The 23,514-nt window shown below is 47.6% G+C and overlaps 1 protein-coding gene across 2 annotated transcripts; it reads left to right on the top strand.

Annotated features, from left to right (window-relative positions):
• The first annotated feature begins 1,768 nt into the window (after window positions 1–1,768).
• Window positions 1,769–22,189, top strand: STK25 (serine/threonine kinase 25). Of its 2 annotated transcripts, none has more exons than XM_056498372.1 (12): window positions 1,769–1,923; window positions 2,599–2,714; window positions 8,508–8,738; window positions 9,845–9,901; window positions 10,948–11,056; window positions 12,318–12,475; window positions 12,718–12,903; window positions 13,430–13,575; window positions 14,422–14,536; window positions 14,757–14,828; window positions 18,070–18,206; window positions 20,118–22,189. In XM_056498372.1, the coding sequence occupies exons 2-12, from the start codon at window positions 2,685–2,687 to the stop codon at window positions 20,155–20,157; spliced, it is 1,281 nt and encodes a 426-aa protein (XP_056354347.1). In that variant the 5' UTR covers window positions 1,769–1,923; window positions 2,599–2,684; the 3' UTR covers window positions 20,158–22,189. The 2 variants fall into 2 exon arrangements, with proteins under 2 accessions (XP_056354347.1, XP_056354346.1); XM_056498371.1 differs by having other exon boundaries at window positions 1,788–1,919.
• Window positions 22,190–23,514: the final 1,325 nt, after the last annotated feature.

Genomic DNA, 23,514 nt, shown 5'->3' with positions numbered 1-23,514 from the left:
TATCCTCTTGAAAATCATACAATAGAGAAGACATCACTATTAAAAAGCAGTAAGAAACCCTAACAATAGAAGAAACCCCATACAAGAGATGCCCAAAGTTCCCTTTCCCACAGCCCTGTTTCCCAGGGCCAGGTGAAAGCTGTAACCCTGAACACTCAGCAACTGAAATCTTGTAGGCTTGGGCACTCCAGCATGTAATTAACTCTCAGGTGCTTTCCTCTAGCTGAAATATTTTCTCTTTTGCACTTGCTTAGCTGGCTTTTTCCAAACAGAGATCTCCTGGAGGGAGGGACTGGGTTTCTTTCAGTGAAGGTAGAAGGTGCAATGCACAGGTAACTTCTGAGTACTGAAGTAAAAATTGCAACTATACACACTACAACTTGTAGTATGATTGTTCTGTAGTTACCCTTATGAAAGACTTATCCTGAACTGACAAAACAAATAAATTGCTGCAACTGTGTGTATGTTCAGACTTGGCACATTAATTAACATGCACCTTTTTTTGGTAAGACTTCTGCTCTTCAGCCTCATGGCAACAGTGGCTAAATTAATGAATGCACAAGTGACAAAAGGTGGAGAGCTGAGGTACTGGGGTCAAATGATCATTTAGTAACACACACAGGTACTCAGAGAACAGCTCACCCCTTGGTCCTTGCTACAGTGGAACCAGAGCAGAATTCCATTCTCCTCCATTTCCTGCTTCACACGAATCATTGATTTCTCTGTCTGTTCACAGATCTCCTAAGCAAAGGTATTGTGTTGGAATATGGTTGTTTATGAGACAAGATGGTCTGATTTTATGGGGCTAGAGGGCTGGTCCTGCAGGTATAAACTCAAAAGCTCCAGCAACCCAAGGATCCTATAGGCAAGAACTTTGTGAAAACCTTCCAGTGATGCACAGTTGATTTAAATACAAAAACATAATTTCATTGCAGGAGTTTTTGATACCTGTACTCTATCTATTAGATGTTTCCACTTAAGTACCTCAAAGTGCTGTTTGATTTGATCAGGGGCAGGGAAACAAAGGGAAGAGAGACTGACGGGGGAGACAATGCAGGAGGGAATAAGAGGAATGTGAGGGAGCTGCCGGCTGCTGCCCAGACCCATCTGTTCATGCAGGGTTGTTCCTCTTGCTGACCTGAAGCTCACCTGTGCTTCAGAGAAGCACCAGCTCACCATTAGAAGCAGCAGATTGTGATAAAGGCGCTGTGTGTCAGCCCCGGGGAAAACTGTGCCTGGTTTGTTCGATGGAGAGAAGAAATGCAGGACCAGCACTAAAACGCTTTGAAAAACGTGAATCAGTGATGTGAAGGAAAACCCAGCCCCACAAATGCAGCGCTGAGAAGGAGGCCATGAGGGAGAGTCCGTGCCCTCGCCTCTCCTCCAGCTCTGCCACCTCCCCGGCGCTGTGGGGACACCGCTGTCCCCGGGGCTGGGGAGGAGACAGCCCCTCACCCTCCCGAGGAGCTGAGGGCGGGCCTGCCTGGCGTCACCCGGGGGCTCCTGGGCACGGTCCCGTAAGGGCTGGCGAGAGGAAAGCCCCGTGAGGACAAAAGCCACTGTCCCACCTCCTCCTCGCCAGCGGCCACCAGGCCGGGCAGCACCCGCCCCTCAGGACTCCCCGCCCCAGCCACCCCCGCGCCGCCGCCCCGCCCTCAGCTCCGCCCCGCCGCTGCGCGCACGGCATTCTGGGTATTGCAGTCCAACAACTCCCTCCCACCGCCGGGTGACGCGGAACGAAAACTACATCTCCCGGCGTACCCCGCGCCGCGGCCTCCCCCGCCGCCGCGCCGTGTTGTTGCGCCCGGCCCGGCGTTCCCCCCCCGCGCCGCGCTGGTGTCCCGGGGCAGCCCGGGGCGGCGGCGGCTCCGTGCGCCAGGGCCCGGCATGGCGCTCCCCACGGCGGCGCAGCGCTGCCCGTAGGTGCGGGTGTGCTCGGGGCCGGGCGGGCCTGCTCGGGGCGGCGATGCGCCACGGAGGGGCTCTGAGGGTGCCGGGCGGGGCGGATGGCGAGGGGAGCGCGGGAGGGGGGAGATGTCTGCGGTGTGGGGTGGGAGGAGGTGGCCGTGACGGGCGATGCTGGGGTCTTGGAGCGGGCTGGGCCGGGCTGGGTTGGGGCTCAGCTGTTGCTGGGGTGCAGGGAAGGGCCGCTGAGGGGAGCGGGGAGCGGCCGGGGGTGCAGGGCTGGGGCTCCCTGAAGGGGAAGGTGTGTGCTGGGCGGCTGAGCTTTAGCAGCGGCTGTACCGGGACAGTGAGAGGGCTGTGAGGACAGCAGGAGAAAAGGAGTGTCTGAGGTGCTGGGGGTGGTGTTGAGGCAGAATTGTGGGTTAGCTCTAATACTGGGGAGCGTGCTGAGGTGATGGTAGGGAAAATGGAGCCTGGGACTCGGTCAGCGTGTGACATTAGAGTGAGGTTCCTTGACACATCTGGAAGGCATTTCTGTAAAGAATTGAGAAATGCGGTGTGCAAGGAGGGCCTAGCATTCTTAGAACGTCTTAGCAGGTTCAAGGAGAGAGAAAAGATGCAGGTAACTCTTCAGGGGAATGAGCCACCTTCCAAGAACCTCACTTGAGAGCTGTGTGTTCTTGCTTGTCACAGTTGACCAGTGGAGAAATCATCACTTTCCTGCTGTGCTGCAACATCCTAATCCTCCCTGATTTTGTGAAGAACCCCATCCTGTCGGCATGGCTCACCTGAGAGAATTTGCTAGCCAGGTAAGTGGTGATTAAAAATTTGTTTTAAAACCCGCTTCAAGGGTTTACATGATGGTGTTTGCTTTTGATACAAGGGTTTCAAACAAATAACCAGAAAATCCTTTTTGCCACTCTTTATCTCTGTTGCATAGGTCTCAGCTTACTCCTGTTAGCTGATTGACCTGTGTCTCACTCTGTGCCTGGTGTTGGGCTGATAGTGTTGTGTTGCCAGCAATACAGAAAGTGAATTCTTCACCCACTATGGAGCCTTTCTCTGGGATTAACTGTGTTCTTTTTAGGGAGACAGGAGTCATTGGCTTGCTGATTATTTTTGGAAGAGGAAGTCTAGAAATGGGAACAGAAAAACTGTGTATGCTGGCTCTGCCAGACATACCTTGCTAAATTCATGGCATTAGTCTCAGAAAAATGGTGCTTGTAACATTGCTGCATAAGAGGCAGTGATATTTGATACTGGGTCATAACTCTTCTAAGAGATCTCAGCCTCCATGGATATGGTTAAATGCTGCTGTTGTGATGACATTTTCATAAGAGGAGTGTGGAAGGATGATGCCAGGATTTGAGACTAAAAGCTAAACCAGTTTAATAATATTGGCTTGCATCTTCTTCCCTCTGCATTTGGTTGTGGGGTGTGTTTGATTGTTGGCAGATGTCAATACTGAACATAGGTCTTCTTAAACCAGGTTTTGTGAGTTTTGGGGCATTATTCTGTTCTGGTCCTAGGTGTAGCATTACTAAAAGCTTTAATGGTTTTAGCTAATGCTTTCTCTGAACCTTTAGTGATTTAAAATTGATTTGCAATGCACCTTAGCTTGCATGCTGTCTTTCACATCAACTGTTTCCCCAGTGTGTGTATGGAATTAAATGTAAATATAATGCCTGGCTGAGTCACTGTACAGGGAGAGAAAGGGAAGGATACTCTCTGGTTAGGGCTGAAAACTGAGTTCTGTAGCTGCATAGGAGGTTGCTCTGAAGCTTTTTTGTACACAGCATTCACTCATGAAGCTTATCAGCATTCTAGTGGTTTCAGCTCTGAATTTATTATGGAAATGCTAGGCATTCTCAGATCCTGTCATTCCATGACTCTCTGTCTGGTCTTGGAGTAGGAAACCAATCTGTGTTGTCCATTCCTCCAGCCTTTTCAGGAATCCCTGGTGGAACCTCATAATCTGTGTAATTGCCAGGTGATGTATTTGTGTTAATTACTATGTTTAAAACTCTAATCTGAGCTCTCTTTCTAGATTTTCTGTTCCTTTCCTGACTTTGGAGAAGCCATTTATGGTTTTTTGGCTAGGTAGTGCTTCACCTCCTGAAGCAAAAGAATACTGTCTGTGAAGAGAGCTGGGAGTCTCAGACAAACTCATGTGTTTCAAAGTGTTGAACACAAGCTTCCCTCTTTTCTATACTGCAGAAATTCAAAACTGTCCCAGGTTTTGGCAGTTGCAGAGAGCTTTTCTATAGACAGGGAAGCTTTCAGATGGCTTCAGATACAAAGCTGGTTTCACCAAAGGGACTGTTGGTAGCCCAGAGGTGAGTGTTTAGCATTCTTGGTGGGAACTTGGAGAGCAGAGGAGGCAATAAGGGAAAGAGAGGAGCAGATGAGTTCTATTAAAACCAACTTCCTCCTTCCACTGTGTTTGGCAGAGCAAAATTATATTTATTTGTTTGTTTGGCTGGTGGAAAGTGCTCCAGTCAGAAGTAACACTAAATGTAGCTGTAGTTCCACATAAACCCTTTGAAGTTGTTGTGTTCCTGGTCAGCTTCAGCTCATAAAGTATTGTGGCCTTGGCAATCTTCTGTTATAGACCTCTCCCATATAGAACAGTGAATCCAATTCCAGCCTGCCCCAGATTAAGGAGTTCTCATTTCCAAAAGGGTTTATGCACCCCTCAGTGTTTTATGCAACAAATGCTGACGTGATTCTTGCTCTTGAATATTTTGAGAGTAAGATCCAGCTGGACACAGCCCAGAGAGATCTTCAATTGGTTCAAATGGTGTTTGCTTCTGTTCCCAATATGCAGCTTATCTTTCCAGGCAGTAGCTTTGAAATGAGGGCAGATACTTACCCTTCCCCTCTAGTACTTATCCACATCTTCTCAAAGACTGTGGATATCATGTCTCCACAGCTGGAGGTGGCAGAGCTGCCAAAACCATTCTTTCCCCATGAAGCAGCTGGTGTTACTGCCAGGCTTGTCTCATAATACACTGCAATTCCTAATTGCTGATGGCTGCAGTGAGTTGGTCTGTTTTAAACCATGGTATCATCAGTCAGGATGGCAAGCACTCCTACACCTGTCAGGACAGAGCATCCTTCTTTCCTGTGCTGTGAGATTGGATCCCAGAGGGCAGAAGTGGAGCACATTACTAGGAAATTGTCATCACTCCTCTCATACTTATTCCCTTCCTGCACTTACAGCTGAGATGGTGCTTTGAGTGCTCTCCCTCCATAGCCTGCCCAGGCCTGTCTGAGCCATCTCTAGTGCCTGACTGACTGCTCTCAGTGGAGAGAAACAGCAGGAGGCTTCCACAGAACTGCTGTGTAACAAGCATTCAGTCAAGCAAAAAGTTAAAATGTAGTGACCATCCCTTAACAGCTTTACATGCAGTAGTAGAACAAAGAGCAGCCACTGCTGACCTGGAGCTCAATTTTTTTCAGCTCTGATAGGTTCTGAGAATGTGGAAGAAAAATGGGAAGAGCCCAAGCTGGTGAGCAGTTGCAAAGGTTACCTGTCCTAACGAGCTGTTTTTGGTTATCTGTGCTCATTTAAGCAGGTATAAAGCATTCCATCTGGATTCTGTTGCTTCCTACTAATGAAATTCCAGAAGATGGATTTCCAGCCAGCGTGGTTCTCTAACAGGATGGCTGGTACTGAGATAATTCATGTTTAGGAGAGGGAGGGATGGTGCTTGTTACACCAAGGTGCTTTGCAGTGCAGGTGTATTGGGGAAGGGGAGAATCAGGCTCAGGGAGTGCATCCTTCTCTCTCCTGACAGAGCAGTGCAGTTCCATAGCTCACCATTCTTGGTGGAGCTGCCTTTGTGCTGCTCTCTGATGAGTGCTGAGGCTTTTATGCCCACAAATCTGAACATTTTTGTTTGTCAGCGTAGGTCACCATGTGGTGTCTCAAACTGGGTGTTTTTTTTTAATGGACAAGGATTTTTGAACAATGTCCTGCAGACAGGACATTTTAGTTTGTTGTGGAAGTTCAGAGTGGAAATGCCACCTGGCAATTGCTTCTGTGGTGTCCACAATGGTAGTTCACAAGGTGTTCTCTTGAGCAAACATTGACCTGCTTGAATTGGGGATGGGCCTGTTTCCTTCTCCCTGTTTACAGAAAGAGAAGAAAATCATCAGCAAACTGTGCTTCTCCAGCAGTGTCCAGAGACTGTAACTGTGGCTGAAATGACTCAGTACCCCTTGGCCCTGCACTGGTTCCCTGGGTTCTTTCTGTTGCTGGGTCTGGTTTCAGTAGTTTTGGTCAGTGCATCAAGGCCCTCCATAGAGTCAGACTGTTACCCCATCACCTGTGACCTCTGAAGCATTTCCAGGTCAGTACTGGGAAGGTAAATCCAGTACCTACAAAGTGTCCTAATGTTTCCACCCTAATGGGGGTGGGCCTGTCTCATCTGCCCATCAGTTTCCTGAGTCCCTTGGGCAGAATTTCTGTCTGCTTGTCAGGAAGCTTTGTCACCTTCACAGCACCTACCTGAAATTCTTTGTTCTATGGAAACAGGATTAAGCAACATCCAAGTCTGGAAGCTTGTTTAGAAAGCTGTCCATGATTACAGAGCCTGCCTCATAAAGTGGTTGTCCCAAAAGCTGCCTGCCACAGCCAGTGCAATTATGTTTGATGTCTTGTTCTGGAGAAATCAGTCCTGATTCTCTGATGTGCCCTACCAAACTGGAGGGGGAGCAGTTACTTATCTTGCTGTTTCTTACCTCATGGAAAAGTTACATGGTGGGGGAGGAATGTTTTCTTGAAGGTTTACTTCCCTGCAGTATTCGTGTAGATAGTGTTTCTTTTCTGAGCTGAGCAGGTGCTTCTAGGAGATGATCCTCTTTCTCTCCCTTCTCCCTGATGTGTGGGAGTGGCTGATGTGTTGCTAGCCATTTTTGGGTGCAGTAGGTCACTGTGCACAGTAATGTCTGGGCCACTTTCTTGCCTCTTCCTCCAAATCAGTGAAGAGGTGGAAGCTGCTCCTGGTCTGTACTGAGCCTGGACTAGTCAGACTGTTCTCCCTGTCTGCAGTCATCATTCTCATGTTGTCCCCTAACATTTTTCAAGCTCTAATCCTCTTCCCCATGCCTCCCTCTCTCCAGTCTCTGCTATGTATCTCCAGTTCTTTTTATCTCCAGACATCCTTTCTAGTCTGTTTCCAGTGCATTTGTTCAAAGTACAGCCTGTTTGGGTGTTGCTATGGATGCAAAAGGATATTTGGTTATCCTTCTGTATCTTGGACTGGAGTTTGTGTGGAAATCCTGTTGAGTGAGCTGCCTGTAAAGCTCACCTGGGCCTGGCTTATAGCAATGCACAGAAGGCAAACAACCTGTGATGATAGACTGGCTTAATCATTAAGCAGCACCTTGGGCTGCTCAGTGAGAGCCTGCTGCTAGAACCTGGTGTGAGATGGAAAAATGCAGCTTCCTTGTTCTCTGATAAAACCTGTCAACTCAAGGCCCTTGTAAGAGAGCACTCTCACTGAGTGGCATGTTGGAGTTGAGACTGAGAAGTTCTGGGTGTGGAAAATTCCTTCTTAATGGCTTGGCTGCTTCCTAAGGTCAGGCCATATTTTCCAGAGGTTTTTTTTCCAAACTATTAAAAAAAAAAAAAAAAAAAAAAGGCAGAAAAACTGATCACAAAGAGCATTTTAGTAGCATGAAGGACTTCCTGGTGTACAGGTGGACTGAATTAAATAGCATGAGAAAGTGACTGTGATTTATTCCCTTTTTTACCCTTACCTTAATAAAGAATTAACTGTGCAGCTGCTGTTTGCAAGTCAGTATTTCTCTGTTAGTAACTGCCTAGTTGATGTGTTCATCTAATGAAGGAGATTCTGTTTGCCTTTGCATCTGGTGTGTCAGCCAGAGAAGAGGCTGACACACAGAAGCAGGTCAGGTAGATGGAGTGTCCATTCTGTTCTCTGCCTCCTCCTTGCTGCTGACCTTCCAAAAGATGTGAGGCTCCATCTGCAGACGTGTGAGGAGAGCTGGGCTGGCTGCTGCCTGGAAATCAGGCTGCAGCAGGGAAGACAGTAAATGTGAATCCATATTACTGTAATTTTTCACCCTCCAGATAAGTAGGGAAGGGTGTAGATCTTTCTAATCATTTCAGTCCTTGAGTGCAGGAAGGTTAACTAGGGAAACATTTTTATGGCCTCTTGCTTGTGCCTATTTTCTCATCCAGATCTCCAAGAGAAAGCTGGTGCTGGTACCACTTGCTGGTCTGTAGTGAAGTGTGCACAGATGTTTGCTCATGTAGCTGCTTCAGCACCAGTCAGTGCCTGCAGTTGAGAAGTCCTGTCCCAATGGAGCTGACACTTTCCATAGTGATATTTGCTGACATCCTCATGCTGGGCTTCCCTCCTTTTCCTCCCCCACTGTGGTCTGCAGGGTTGGAAAGCCTGTGGAAAAGGTTTCTTCAGTTCTAATCTTGGATCTATTCTGTGCTAAGTTTCTAAGACTGTTAGCATGAGTTTCAGATTAATTTATCAACGCAGTAGGTGCACAGATATGGAGATGAGCTGTATGGGTATGTGAGCTTAATGGAATTTTGCCATCTCTGCTCCATGGTGTAGCACTCCAGGGTGGATCCTGAGGAGCTGTTCACCAAGCTGGAGCGGATCGGCAAAGGATCCTTCGGTGAAGTCTACAAAGGCATCGACAACCGCTCCAAGGAAGTGGTTGCTATCAAGATCATTGATCTGGAGGAGGCTGAGGATGAGATTGAGGACATTCAGCAGGAGATCACTGTGCTCAGCCAGTGTGATAGTCCCTACATTACCCGGTACTATGGCTCCTACTTGAAGGTAGGACAAACCATGTAGTTTGGGAATGGGGAGGGCTTCTCTGTGGGTGCTGCAGTGGATGGTGGCACATGGCACTGCAAAGTGATGTGTGAGTGGAACAGGAGCAGTGGTGGCTCTGCTCACTGCACTGATGTGCACTTAATAGCAGACTGGGCTTTAACGCACTTGCTAAGCACATGCCCTGTACTTTGTGGTACCAAGACCAGGGCACTTCACTGGAGAGCAAATTATTTGTTGAAGACTGAACTTTCCCTGGTGTGACAGTTCTGGAAAGGAGGTTGATGGAATACTTTTCCAGAATAGCATAGTGTTAAGGCAGTGTCACTGAAGGATTTATGCCTCTGAAGAAAAGAGGAGGTTGAAACTACATCAGAAATGGTGAAAAGAATATGAACTGAGTCTATGGAGGAGTACTAATACTGCTTCCATTGAGAAACAGGTTTAGGAATCCCTAATGGAAGTGGTATTGGTCAGAAGTGGCCTATGCATGCTGGCTGCTGGACGTGAATGTAACAATGGGACTGCAGCAAACAGTTCCTGAGCTCTTTGGATCCTGAATATTCCTCCCTTATTTTTCAAAGGCTACAATGCATTTTCTCAGCCTTCTGCTGTAGTTTCATGGGCCTGCTGCCTATCTTCTGTTGGGATCCTGTGAACCTCAGCATGGAATCTCCCCTCTGAGGAGTTAGAGTGTCTTGTCAATTGTACCCTTCAAGCTGTTAATGAGATCAAAGGCTGCAATGCTCCCCTGCCATTGTCAAGAGGGACTTGTGCTGGACGAGCTATTGGAGAGATGTTAAAGGGCTCCAACCTGGGAATAAGCCTGTCTGTGGGCTGGGCAGCTGGTGCCTGTAGGGGCACTTTCCCAGATAAAACTGCAGACTGAGAGTTAGAAATGTGCTGGATGCAGGTTCACCTCTGTAATGCTGTGTCAGCAGAACAGAGGAAGCTTGGTGCTCCTTCCTTAAGCCCCTGAGAGCTGCAGTGTGCAGCATCTCCTGGGTTGTGTACAGAACTACTCTTGTGTCTTGCTGCCTCATGAGTGTTTCATTTTTCTGTCTGCTTTAATTACTGTCTTTGTTCTTGATTTGTGCTCTTGCTTGCAGGGCACTAAGCTGTGGATAATCATGGAGTACCTGGGAGGAGGTTCAGCCCTGGATTTGGTGAGTAAGTGGCAAGTTCTGGACTATGAAAAATACTGACTGAGGACTTGGTTTGTGAAATGCCTATAAGCCAGACACTCACTTGCCACATTCCATTGTTTTGGCAGCCCTGTGTCTGAGGGGTAAGCAGTGCAGGACAGACATGTTGGTTATGCTTATCCCAGGACAGAGGGAATGTTTTCATGGAGCACTGTTGTCCAGCATGCTGTGCTGCTGTATGATGGAAAGAGCCAGTGAACTGAAAAATTAGCCCAGACAGTTGTTTTTGAGCAGTGCAAATCTCTACTTCACCTAGTCAGAGTCGTGTATTGCTCAGTGCTTGAATAGCTCAGTAGAGACATGGTCTATGATTAAGTTACCCCAAATTTTGAGAGAATACAAATGCAGGATGTACCCATGGGCAGAGGTCTGTATTCTGTCACAGCATTTTTCTCTTCAGGACAATAATACCCATTTTTCCAGTGTGATAACTAATGATGTAGGGAAAACTGCTGAGCCTACATCATTAGTTATCACACTGGAAAAATGGGAGAGGTGACTTGGAGGAAGGTGTAGGGGGGGGGGCTGTCATCACCAGCAGTTGTCTGAGTGTCAGAACCTCAGTTATTGCACTGAGAAGGCAGGACTTGGTTAGAGGAGAACTGATGGAAAGGAGAAGAGCTTTGATACAGTACTCCACAGCCTGAGGGTTGATGTCTCAGAGGCTGAAATTCAGTACTTGGATGCTGGCAGAGAGATCTAAAGAGAGACTTAAAATGTTCTGTTGGTCAGTGTATTTCCAGGCCAAAGTGAGAGATGAACTGCTGCTTGTTTGGGAAGCCCTTAACAGATTGATAGACTAGCAGAAAATCCCCCGAAGTTTTTCCATTTTATGCTGCCAGGTACAAACACCAGCATTCTGCTTGTAGCACATGCATCAGGTGTGCAAGAAGGTGCTTCCTGCTGAGTACAACCTGCCTGGCCAAGGGTTCCAAGTAACAAACTGAGAGCCTGGAAAACCCAAGCATCAGTCTTTCTTTTAAAGTCATCTTTCTGCCTTTTATCAGCTGAAGCCAGGACCATTGGAGGAGACTTATATAGCTACTATCCTGAGAGAAATCCTAAAGGGTTTGGATTATTTACATTCAGAGAGGAAGATCCACAGAGACATCAAAGGTAAGTTTTGAGAGCTCAGCTCCCTCTCTTGTAAGGGATGTTAGTAACATAATACTCAGAGGTATTATATTCACCATAATCTTTCAAAGACTGTTTCTCAGTGCTGCTTTGTTGCTCTGTTGCTGTTTTCTGAATCTGATGCTTGTCACAATCTCACAACTCATGCTTTTCATGTCTTTAGGGTTTAGAGTAACAGTAAAGATCTGTAGCTCTCCCCTGGCATTTGGAGTTTGGGCAGTCAGGGAGCTGAAGTGAAGGAGTCAATGAAAGGCATGCTCAGATATTAGCTGACTTGTGTCTGGACATGTGCTTTGCTGCTGGACCCCAAGGGTGTGTGTGCTGGTTATTGTGCTTGTAGCTCACAGCAGACGTGAGCTATCCTCATGCAGGGTTCACAGCCCTAGAAAATCAGGGCAGCTTGTGTCAGCTTATCCTGTTGCTGTTTTTTATAGTCACTGGCCACGTGCAGTGTACAGAGGGCTGGCATCTGCCTCCTGAAGAGCAGTGTCCCAGCAAGCCCAGAGCATCAAAGTACTGCAGGAGGATGGAGGGACAGTGCTGTGGAGCTGGGCCAGTGCCAGATGCTCCCTGCTCTGACCTACTGCAGGAGGGGGTGTGAGCAGGCAGGGCACAGAAACCTCATGCAGGGAGATTGGGAGAAAAGATTTTGTTGTATATGTGATACTGCACGTTTCTAGCACTGCAAGATGTGTAGGGAGTGTTGGCTGTCAGTGGTGGGGAAATGCTGAAAGTTGTTAGGTAAGGTCTCAGAATGAGAAGTTCTGCAGAAAACCCCAATTCCCAAACCTGCACTATGTTACAGTCTTATGAGTGAGTGGGAACTGGTACAAGAGTGGAACTTGAACTCTTTAGAAGGATCTGCTATTTAACCTGTGCTGAATGCTACTCTGGATAAAGAAGTCAAAAGCATTAGAGACTATGTTGTCCTCCCTTCTTTGTGTGGCCAGGAGTCACATCTAATTCATGGTGTGGCCCTTCACATCTACTCCCTGCTCCTGCCTTAGCAATATTCCCCTTCTGATCCAGCAAAGTGCATGAGCTTGTTCCATGTTACCCAGCAGGGTTCAAAGCATTGGAATGGGTCTGAGGCTGGAAATCCAGGCCTATCACTGGGGTGAAGGAGGATACACAGGAGGGCTCTGCTCAGTATTCAGTTCTGTGTGGGCTGGAGGTGATTCAGGAGCCAGCAGACTTAATTATTATATGCTTATAATTATTAATTGCTTATTTGTGCATATAGCTGCCAACGTGCTGCTCTCAGAACAAGGAGATGTGAAACTAGCTGACTTTGGGGTGGCTGGACAGTTGACAGACACCCAAATCAAGAGAAACACCTTTGTGGGGACTCCATTCTGGATGGCACCAGAGGTCATCAAACAGTCTGCTTATGACTTCAAGGTGAGCTGGGAGCAGGAGGGTTACTGCTTGAGGCTGCTGTACACGAGGTGGTGCTAGGACAGAAACAGGGATTGGAACTGCTGCTTGCTGCAGGAATTACTATTTTCTGTTATGATACTGGAGAAGTTTGTGTATTAGATGTGAAATGCCACATCTGATTTATGTGCTTAGCTGTCCTAAAACTGTGCTTTCATGTTGTAGAATTGCTCCTCGCTGTTCTGTGTTCTTCTTCTCTTTTCCAGGCAGACATCTGGTCCCTTGGGATTACAGCCATTGAACTAGCAAAGGGAGAACCTCCAAATTCTGACTTGCACCCTATGAGAGTTCTCTTCTTGATCCCCAAAAACAACCCTCCAACACTTGAGGGTCACCACAGCAAGCCCTTCAAGGAGTTTGTGGAAGCCTGCCTCAATAAGGATCCTAGATTTGTGAGTATTGCTGCCCACCTGTGAATTTGGGTAAAGGTCAGCAGAAATCAAAAATTCCTTCAACAGGGAGGTTCCAGAATCCCAGAGAGAGAGAATTGCTGAGCTTACAGGATGGACATGTGAGGCTGGCAGGAATTCCTCATGAGGGGACATGGAGGGTTGAGTGCTGATCCCTTCATGGTCAGCAGTGGAACCTAAAGGAATGGCATGAGGCTGTGTCTGGGAAGGTTTAGGCTGGATATTTGAAAAAGATTTTCCCCCAGAGGGTGGTCAGGCACTGGAACAAGCTCCTAAGGGCAGTGGTCATGGCCACAAGACTGCCAAGAGTTCAAGAAGTATTTGGATAACACTGTTGGGGATTGGTAGCATTGTTGGGGGCTGTCCTGTGCAGGGCCAGGAGCTGGATTTGATGATCCTTGTGCATCCCTTCCAGCTCAGGATATTGTGTGATTCCAGCTGAAGTCAGTGAGTCACTTTTACTGTGCAGAGATGGTTAGATGTGACATTCTTTCCTTATCTGCTCCAGAGGCCAACAGCTAAGGAATTGCTAAAGCACAAGTTCATCACACGCTACACCAAGAAAACCTCATTCCTGATGGAGCTGATCGATCGGTTCAAACGCTGGAAGTCAGAGGGCCATGGAGAGGATTCCAGTTCTGGTGATTCTGATATGTACGTGCACTCTGCATGGAGGGATGCCCCTGCTTGCCCCAGGGTGGCCTACTGCAAACAGCTCAGCTCCTTTTCCCACCTGACATCTTACCTTTGAGGTTTCATTTGTGGGAGCAAGTGAGTGCTGCCTGAAGAGCCAGCTGCTGTCCAGTGGGACTCAGTTCTCTGTTCTGGTCTTACCCTGTGGAGCCTCTTGGCTGAGTGTAAGGAATCAGGAGTACTGACATGAAACATTTAGTCTGTGTGTAACCAGTAGAACAGGACTCTTGTTGCCTGTGTTTTATGCACCTTTTATTAACTACAAGAGCTCCAGGCTTTAGTAACTGTGGCAAGAGCTGTGTTGGTGTGTATGTTCACTCAGGGGTAAATCTTTGCACTGCCGTGCAGGACACACAAGTTATGTGCTTTGGGTGGGGAAAGGGCACTTCATGGCCAGAATAGTGTCACAGAGCTGCTCTTCACCTGTAGTGGCAGCCACTCAAGTGACCAAGGACTCAGGGAGATTGTCTTATAACATCTAAGTCTGGCCCCTCACATTGTGAGCTTGGGTTGTCTTGAAATTCTCCTAAATTTAACTAGCACTACAAACTTCTTCAAGCTGGCTGGATCAGAGAGGTGGATGTGGTGATTTGGAAACATGATGTAGTACTTAGCTCAGATTTCTTTGATGCTGTATATGGGCTGTAGAGACTGAAGTGGTGTCTCTTCAGAATTTTTTCTGGGGTCTGAAGGCCTGCAGCAGTATGGCAGTCAGGTGGGGAGAACTTGTGATTCTGGGAAAGTATGGGCAAACCCCCAATGTATGGAGCTGAGGCTTTGTCTTGACTTTCCCCTTTTCATTTGCAGTGATGGAGATGCAGAGGATGGAGACCAGGGTCCAATCTGGACATTCCCACCAACCATTCGCCCCAATTCCTTGAGCAAGCTGCACAAGGGAATGGCTCTTCATGGTTCCCAGAAGGTCTGTGTGCAGTCTGGTCTTTCTGAAGTGGACTGAACGAGCATGAACTTTTGGGTGTCTTGGGGAAGCCACCAGGCACTTGCCTTCTGGCTGGAATTTACTTCAGTCTGGCACTAAGGGCTGGTGCTCCAGACTTGCCTCTTCCACATCATCAGGGTGCTGTGACTTGTGGCTTTTTCAAGATCTGGTGATTGTAACTTCTTTTTGTGTTGTTTTCCAGCCTACTGAGCCCATCAAGAGGCAGCCACGGTCACAGTGTCTCTCCACACTTGTTCACCCAGTTTTTGGGGAGGTGAGTAGAATCTTCTTGGTGTCTCTGCTGGTTGGAGATGAAGAGATACCTGACACAGATAAGTAAATGGGAAGGATTTGGAGCAGGGAGGTGTGGTGAGGTGTCTGGTAGGTTTAAGGGACTCTGAAACATTTGTACCAGTTCAGAGGGCTAGACCACATGTGGGGAAAGTGAGTGTGTCCCCCTGAAAACACTTGTGTTTGGAGGAAAGGCATTACCCTTTTGGTAACCTGTGTTCTGGTGAGGATCTTATAGAGAAGTGTCTGTCTCTTACCTGCATCTTAGGCTTGTTGATGCCTGGGCAGCTCCAGGCTCTGATATCTGAGGCTGAAGTGCAGCTCCTGTTAGAGCAGAGCTGGCCTGTCACTGTGCATGTCCACAGCAGAGGTACTGAGGGGAAGGTAGCTGGGTTAGAGCAGGAATTTATTAGGTGAATTAGAGCAGGCTTTGCTGGTTACTAGGCCATTTCTTGATCTGCACAAACTGCTGTTGGTAGCATGCCAAGACCAAGGAGTTCCCTGCCACCTAGCTTCTGGAGGGCAGGCAGAGAAAATGTGTTTAGAAAATCTACCCAGTTCCCCTGCCTTGTGGTCTGGATGGGGATGTGCAGTTGAAGTAAGAGCTGCCATTAATGATAGGATGGTGTTTGTATCAGCAGAGAGGTGACAGCTCACCTTTCCAGCTGGATGATGTCAGGAAAGAGGAGGATAATCATAAGAGGGCTGCTGGCTATGAGCTCTGGTTCCTCTTTCCAGCTAAAGAGCAAGAAAGGAGATTATGCTTTGGAAGAAATCAATGAGATGCTGCATGTCAGGGTTCTGTTCTTGAGATGCTGGTGACAGACACCCTTTCTCTGGTCCTGAGGAGTTACTCTTCTGGATCCTGATGGCATGGCCCAGCAGAGAGCTGTGCTTTTCTCCAGACTTAAGTATTTTCTCAGGTCTACTGCTGTGTGGAAAGTGGTTTTTCTGCATGACAGGAATCAGAGGTCATTCTGAAAAGCAGGATCTGGAAATTGGGAGTTTATCTCACCAGCCTCTTTACTCCACAGGGCTTGACTTTCAGAGGTCAGAGCATGAGGCCAGTGACCTGGGTCTTGTAGTCCTAGAGCTATGAGGTGAAACCACATTAAAACCATGCTGGTTTGTGATGCAGTTTGTGCAGCACAGTCACTGATGTCTGGGTCTCTGTTCAGTTTTAGGAGCCTCCTGGGGCAGAGTGCTCAGGGCTCTGACTGTGAATGCATTTTGTGCTTTCCATTACTCACCTTGCTGCACCAGTTCCAGGCAGGAAGTGGCTTCTCAGACATTCCATTTTTGCTGGCTTGACTCCCTTGCCTCAGTTTGTTGATCCCCCTTTCCTTTGATTAGTCTTTTGCTGGCTCTGCAGATCTCACTGAAATTGGGAGCAGGAAGGGTTCTGGGCAGTCTCTGAAATAACCTGGCTTTTGTCTGCAGTAGAGGGGACTTGAAAGAAGACTTCTCCAGGTGAAATCTGATTCACTGCTGGTTGTATGTAATATTCTTTGCTATTGATAGGAAACTAGAACTGAAAACTTTGTCCTCCTCACTATTGTATGATTGCATCTTAAACCAGCTAGGCTTGATCCCCTCTTTTCCTAAAGGGGCTTAAGCTGGGCTTTGTGAATGGAAATCTGGCTGAGATGTTCTTTGTAATCTTTCATCTACCTTCCCTGCATGTGTATTATTGGATGTTAATATTGAAAACATCCCATGAGGAGTCACTAACAAGTGTGGACAACTGCAAATCTGGAAACATTGTGGAGCAAGGAGGTGAAATGATGTTTGGGCCTGGTAAGGTTGAGCTCAGTGCAGTGCTCTAACTCCTGCAAGCCCCCAGAGAGCTCTTATGCAGTGGGAAGAGGCAGCCCAGCACACACTGCTCCCATCACAGACTGGGCAAGCTGAAGGTCAGGGGCTTGGCACCAAAGGCTGATGCTAAACTAACACCACACCTTACCTCCAGGACAGACCCTTATTCTGAGGCAGGCAGCCTGTGGTTGGTACACATCAAATCCTTGGCTTTAGCATCACAACTATTTTTGGCCTAAGAAATATGTATCCTTGCTGTGTAAATGAGTTGCCCTCCATGCCCCTGCCACTTTTGTCTACCAAGCTTTGTGGCAGGGAGCAGGTGCCCACTGGAGGAGGAAATGGCCCTTTTTGGCTGGGAACTGTGTGTTCCCAGAAGGAGCCTTGGTGCACAGGAATGACTGCAGCTGGGAATTAGCATTCACATTGTTCTGCTTTCTGAGGAAAGGTGAGTTCCAGCAATAGGAAAGGCTGATCCTAGAACTGAGGCAAAGAACTGTGAGGCTTATGTAAAGCCCTTTAATCAGCAGGGCATAATGAGAGCTTAATTGAACTGGGCCAGATGTTGCTTGTTCAACAAGATGCTTGATTGTTGTTCAGTTCCTTGTATGGTGGTGCCCTAGGGAAGGGGCTGCCATATCAGCAGCTTGTGGGAAGGTGAGGAACTACTGCTGGGGTGGAAGTGTAGGATTTTGAACAACTGACTCCAGGCTCAGCACCAGTTGCTTGTCAGGCATTCTTTCTCAACAGAGCTGTAGCTATTTCAAATTAACAACTGGAAACATGTGCAAGTAGAGGCCTAGTTGGAGTGCACTGACCATGAGAGATGTGAACTGAGGCAGATGTGTGTGGACTTTTTTCCCCTACCCTCCCTGGGTAAAGCTCTTTTAGAGAAGAGTGTTGGAGGCCAAGGGGCTCAGGATCCCTGGTGTGGCAGTTGTCTGCCTTGGCCTTCCAGTCACTAGAAGCAACTCAAGACTTTTTTGTAGTTATTAAAAGTGGTGGTGACTAATTCCTGGCTTTAGATATATTCTGCCCAACCTGCCTGTGAGCCTGTGTGTGTGTCTGGGTGCTGGGCTGTCATTAGCAGCAAAGGTGATTGTACTGCTTCAGATACACCTGGAGTTCTTTGTGCTGTTACTACTTACAACTTTTCAGGTCTGTTTCTTAGAACATTTAGTTTGTTTAAGAGTACATCCTGTTAGGTAAGGACTTCAATTGCCATTAGTACCTGGGGGCAAATTTGAACCCCAGACATTCTACCTTCCTGACCTACAAATGAATTCTTTTTTTCTTCACTTAAGTGGAATGTGGGTGCCCTCTTACACCTTGGTGGAGTCATAATAAGAGGGAAAGGGCCTTAATGTCAGGACCTGATGAGGACTTAATGCTCTGTTTCTGGGTTGCAGCTCAAAGATAAGCACAAGCAGACTGGAGGCAATGTGGGAGCCATGGAGGAGCTGGAGAATGCCTTTAGCTTGGCTGAGGAGTCCTGCCCAGGCATCTCTGACAAACTGATAGCACACATGGTGGAGAGGGTCCAAAGGTGAGTGAGTGTCCTGAGTGTGAGCTGGGGCAGAGCTGGCACTGAGCCACACAGCTCTTGTGCTCCAGGGCTGTGCAAAGGTCAGTGCTGAGCACTCAGAAAAAAGTCAGTATTGATGACAGCTGCCTTAATAGTTCCTATGGCACTTCTTCTAACTGCTTTCATTTAATGGAAACAGTTCTTTTGCCTCAGCAGCCTTTCCTCACACTGGACAGGTTTCTGTAGTGTAGGTGTATGTTGTAGGGCACAGAAAGACGCTGTTGTTCTCCTTCATTTTGCACATTATCTGTATACATAAGATGTCTTGCTAGTCCCATTACCCAGGCAGCAAGGACTGTGCAAAATCACATTGGGATCACTTCTGGCTGTTAATAATTATCTGTTTCATTGCAAGGAATGTGCTTGAAGGCACTACTTGCAGCTAGTCACTGCTTGCCCACCTTTAGGCATACACAAGTGTACTTTTCCTGACAAGAATTAGTTATTAAACCAGTGAAGGAATGTAGACTGGAGAATTTACTTCTTTGCTGAGTCAAACTTGGCTCTACTGCTAGTACCAAGTCCAGTCACATCCATGTGTTGCAGGTACCAATACAGCTAACCTGATCACAGATTTATCAGGTTTTATTTAACGTGAATTTAGCTTTTCTCCCTTTCACAGCAGGCAATCCTAAATCTCACCCTTTCCTTACCAAGAGAGTAAGGCTCCTCCCTGGTTAGCAGACTGACAGTGTTTTACCATACCTAAACTGTTCTGTGCTCTGGCTGCCCCTATAAACACAACCCAAACTATACAGTCTTGACTACAGTTTACACCCTTAAACTTTCTAAGCATTTTTTTCTGGTGGGTTAAAGGTGGTGCCTTGTAACTCAAATACCTGTTGACTGGAACAGAATCATTAAGGCTGGAAAAGATATCCAAGATTGAATCCAGCCTTTTACTGGTCACCACTGTCTCAACTAGACCAGAGCACTGAGTGTCACATCCAGCTGTTTCTTGAACATCTCAAGGGCTGGTGACTCCCAAATCCTGGACAGCACATTCCACATGACAGCCCTTTCTTTGAAGAAATTCTTCCTGATTCCCAGCCTCAACCTCCGCTGGTGCAGCTTGAGGTCATTCCCTTTTGTCCTGTCTCTGTTCTCTGGGAGCAGAGCCTAAGCCCCCCAGCTGTCCCCTCCTGTCAGGGAGTTGTGCAGAGCCAGAAGGTTCCCCCTGAGCCTCCTTTTCTCCAGGCTGAGCCCCTTTCCAGCCTCCCTCAGCCTCTCCTGATTCTCCAGCCCCTTCCCCAGCTCCATTCTCTTCCCTGGACAAGCTCCAGCCCCTGAGTGTCCTTATTGTGAGAAGCCCAAAACTATTCCCAGGATTCCAGGTGTGCTTTCCAAGCAAATATACCATGGGATTGTATAGAACCTTCATTTGATAATCACTTAACACCAGGGAGAGAACACTCATTGTTCTGGCTGACCCATGGAGGTCACAGAAGTCTCCTGTGCTACCTGTAAAACCTGAGCCTCTGAGCAGGAGCTGCACATAGATGTGTGTGGGTGACTGCAGACAAGGGGTTGTTTCAGCATCATTCACTTCAGCCTAGAACTGACACTGCTGGACAGGGCAGAAGCACAGGATTGTTTTTTGGAGGGGCTTGCAAAACCTCAAAGACCTGGTTGCTTTCTTACCATAAAACACTAATGCTGAAAACTTCTCATTAGGTCAAAACTGAATCTTGAAAGCCTGAAGAAGTGTCAAATCACCTTGGCTTTTTGCTAAAAGTGCTGGTTTTGTCTGTCAGGACTTTATCTAGCAAAAGCTGGCAGTGGCCATGGGAGTGGGGACAGCCCTGCTGGTGGGCAGGAGAGCTCCAGACAGGCAGTACTGACCAGCTGTCCCTGGTTCATTCTTCCTTGCAGGTTTTCACACAGTCGGAACCACCTGACCTCTGCCCGCTGACACTCACATTCCCTGCTCTTGTTGTCAGGGGGGAAGGATTTTTTCCAGCTTCATAAGAACTACATCTCTAATCCAGACCACCATCTGCTGTTGGATGTGACATTGTGATGGACCCCAGGACATTTCAGAGCCTTCATGTTAGCCGTGTTTCCATGATAACCCAGCGTGGGGTTTGCAATGCAAGTACAATTTAGACCTTTTGCAGAACCCGAGATGGGTGGTCTAATTGTTTTTACAATGTAATCAATGCAGTTTTTAATTGTTTTCCTACAATGGATGTGTCCATTTTGGCTTGGTTTGATTCACAGCTTGTTTCTGGTAAATACCTGGCTGCTGGAAAAGGGGAGATTCTCTTCCATTGGTACATGTTTCACAGGCAAGTCTGATGGGTTTAGCCTCCTGCCCTTCTGAAGAAGTGTTTGTGAGCAGTCATGTGTGAGTACAGGGATGTTGAGAAGCTCTCTGGGCATTTAGGACCTCTGGGAGAGTGAGACCAGCTCTCCAGTTGTTCTGGAGGATCACTTCAAGCCCTTCACCCACAACAAGGCTTTCCAGTGCTGCAGCAGCTGAGCTCATACACTGTTGTTCTTTTCTCAGCCTGTCATTTCATAGGAGGATGGGTTTGCTGATTGTTCTTTTTCTGGCTCTGGGACAGCATTTGGTGTTAAGCCTTAGTTCATCTACTTCAGGCAACAGCAGAACTTGCCTTGGGTCTCCAGGGAGCAGAAGGCAAAGTGGGTGTGTTTGCTGTGGGAGCTGGTGGAGTTCCTGTCCTTGGTGCTCCTGGCAGCTGGGCAGTGCTGGTCTGAGCTGTGCAGGCCCACATGGGGCAGAAGGCTTAAAAAGGGCAGTGGGGGGAACATAACAGCTACAGAGAGCAGGGCTTTGGTTCATGGCAGAGGGACACTACATAGCAAGTTTTTGATGCAGGAACCTGTGCTCTGCAGGAAGACATGAAGATTGCTCACAGCAGTGTGGTAGGGCTGGAGATTCCCAAAAGCTGCTCTAGGCCTCCCTCTCCTTCTCAACCTTCCCTTTCAGGCTCCTCCTTCAGCCTGGGATCCAGACTTGCTGCAGCCAGGGCTCTGCTCCAGTTGAAAAGCTGGGGTGGTGTTTGGTAGCAGAGAAAGTGAAGCATCAACTGCTGTGTTGACTGCTTAAGGAATTCCAGCAAAGCCATCCCCAGGAGCTTTGCTTTCTGTATCATACTAGTTTATAAAGCAAATCTTTAATTCAGGTAAGCACACAGATCTTAAATCTACATTTTAAAGGTCTAGAGAAATAGACTTAGGAAAAGAACCCCTGATAGCTGGTTGCTTAGAGAGCTGCTCTCTAAATGAAAAGAGATTCCCATGAAGTCAGCAAGAACTCAGTTGCCCAGATCTTTCTGTCTGGGTGTTTGTATGTGGATGATACGGCTCACCCCAGAGCCACTGAGAACAAGCCACTTGGTTAGAAACAAGGCTTGATTTTTGGTACTTAGCTTCAGACCTGCAGATTTGAAGTGCTGGGCTGCAAGTAGCTCAGGGGGACCCTACATTCCCTGATCCTGGTGTATGGTGTTCACTTGACCTTATGACTATCCTTTATTTATCCTGATGGATAAATTCAGGCTCAGCAACACTATGAACTTGTACAGTAGTAGAGAAGAGGTGCTGCTGTTGGCTCTCTGATGCAGGGCAGTGTTCTGTGGTGAGAGCCAGCTCAGAGCTTGCAGTTAGGAAGAACAGAACAAACCCTCTTTTCCCTCAGGAGAAGTTCATGTATAGACAGGATGCTTGGAGAGGGGGAAGGCAGAGGCTGCAGGCCAGCACAAGGGCCCCTGCTGCTTTTCAAGTTGCTGTTCAGAGCAGTAGCAAACTGTTGATAAGGTACCTGTGTCGTTACTTGCATGCTCTGCAGTGGAACGAGTCAACTTTTTAAAGGAAACAATCCTCACACCCTTTGTCCAGTATTCAAAGCAACAATGGGTTTAGTTTTCAAAAACATTGAAAGGGATCTGCCACTTTCAATAAAGTAACAAAACAAATGAGGCTGGTGTAACTGTGTTATTAGGGGAAAAGGATTGGTTCCAGCTGCTTTTCTCTGTATTCTTCTTGGTCTTCTCCCTCATCTTGCATTTATAACAGAGACCCCAGAGACAAAGCCAAGCTGCAGGCACATCAGTCTTGTCTGGCACTCCAGGAAGCCCACACTATTGGCAAAGGTACAGCTGTGCACTGGAGCACACTGCACTGGTTTTTTGCAGGAGTTTGTTCCTTTTCTGCAGTCTTCAGACTCAAGCTCAACTGGCAACAGGGAATCTCTGCCTTCCTCAGTCTCACTCTGCAGCTGGGAAGGGACCCAAGTGAAGCACAGGTTGCCCAGGGACGTGGTAGAATCTCCATCTCTGGTGACAATCCACTGCACAGATGTGGCTCTGCATGAGCAAGGGTTGGACCAGGCAACCCTGAGCCTGTGTGACCTCAGGGACAGCATGAACACTTGGGAGATGCCACTTTAATTGTGTTTAAACCCTTGGGACTGTCCTTTCCCAGGCAGGAACAGAGGTGAAGGGCACAGCTGAGGCTGTGACCAACTCTGCAGTGCTCCTCATCTGTTTTTCCCCTCAAGCCAAGAAGCAGGACTGTGTTACCCTGGATGAAGGTCAAGCATGGAGAGGCAAAGCTCATCATATCGGGGTTGTTCAGCCTGGAGAGGAAAAGGCTTCAGGATGATAAAGGGGGAATGGCTTCACACTGACAGGGCAGGGTTAGATGGGATAGCAGGAAGAAATTCTTCCTTTTGAGGGAGGTGAGGCCCTGGCAGAGGGTGCCCAGAGAAGCTGTGGCTGCTCCATCCCTGGAAATCTCCAAGGCCAGGTTGGACAGGGCTTGGAGCAACCTAGTGTAATGAAAAGTGTCCCTGCCCATGGTGGAACTGGATGGTCTTTGAAACAGTGAGATCATGGCTATTAAGCTGTGCAGTCCCAACTGCATCTCCCCTTTATATACACTTTAGCAAGAAACTAATATGTAAGGACCTGTTTTAATTCTGTTCTTGCCTAATGCTCCTGTTAAGGAAACTTCCCATGCTTGTAGTTAAGACAAAAGTACTCTGGAGAGTTCTGTAAAAATGAAATATTTCATAGAACTGATACACCACTGAAATCCTCACCATTTTTAAAGTTCACTGAGGTAAGGCATCTGCAGTTTTGCCAGGAATAGTTGTTTTTGGCTTTAGCCTGAGCTCCTGCACTTCAAATGCACAGACATTTGTGCTCAGCATTCTCAAACCAAGAAGGGACTTTTGATGCCTGCTGTCCTCCCAGAGGCTCCTGGTTTAGAGACCCCCACCTCAGCACTTGCATCTTCAAGA

The sequence above is a fragment of the Oenanthe melanoleuca genome, chromosome 9 (assembly GCF_029582105.1).
Source record: "Oenanthe melanoleuca isolate GR-GAL-2019-014 chromosome 9, OMel1.0, whole genome shotgun sequence".
Taxonomy (NCBI): Eukaryota; Metazoa; Chordata; class Aves; order Passeriformes; family Muscicapidae; genus Oenanthe; species Oenanthe melanoleuca.
The sequence above is the reverse complement of the archived record's forward strand: the minus strand, read 5'-3'. Positions and strand labels throughout refer to the sequence as shown.

Coding starts and splice junctions, on each gene's coding strand:
- STK25 (XM_056498372.1), top strand. CDS start 2,685: ATGGCTCACCTGAGAGAATTTGCTAGCCAG. Junction 9,902..10,947: donor GAGGTTCAGCCCTGGATTTG/GTGAGTAAGTGG, acceptor GCCTTTTATCAG/CTGAAGCCAGGACCATTGGA. Junction 14,537..14,756: donor CTCTTCATGGTTCCCAGAAG/GTCTGTGTGCAG, acceptor GTTGTTTTCCAG/CCTACTGAGCCCATCAAGAG.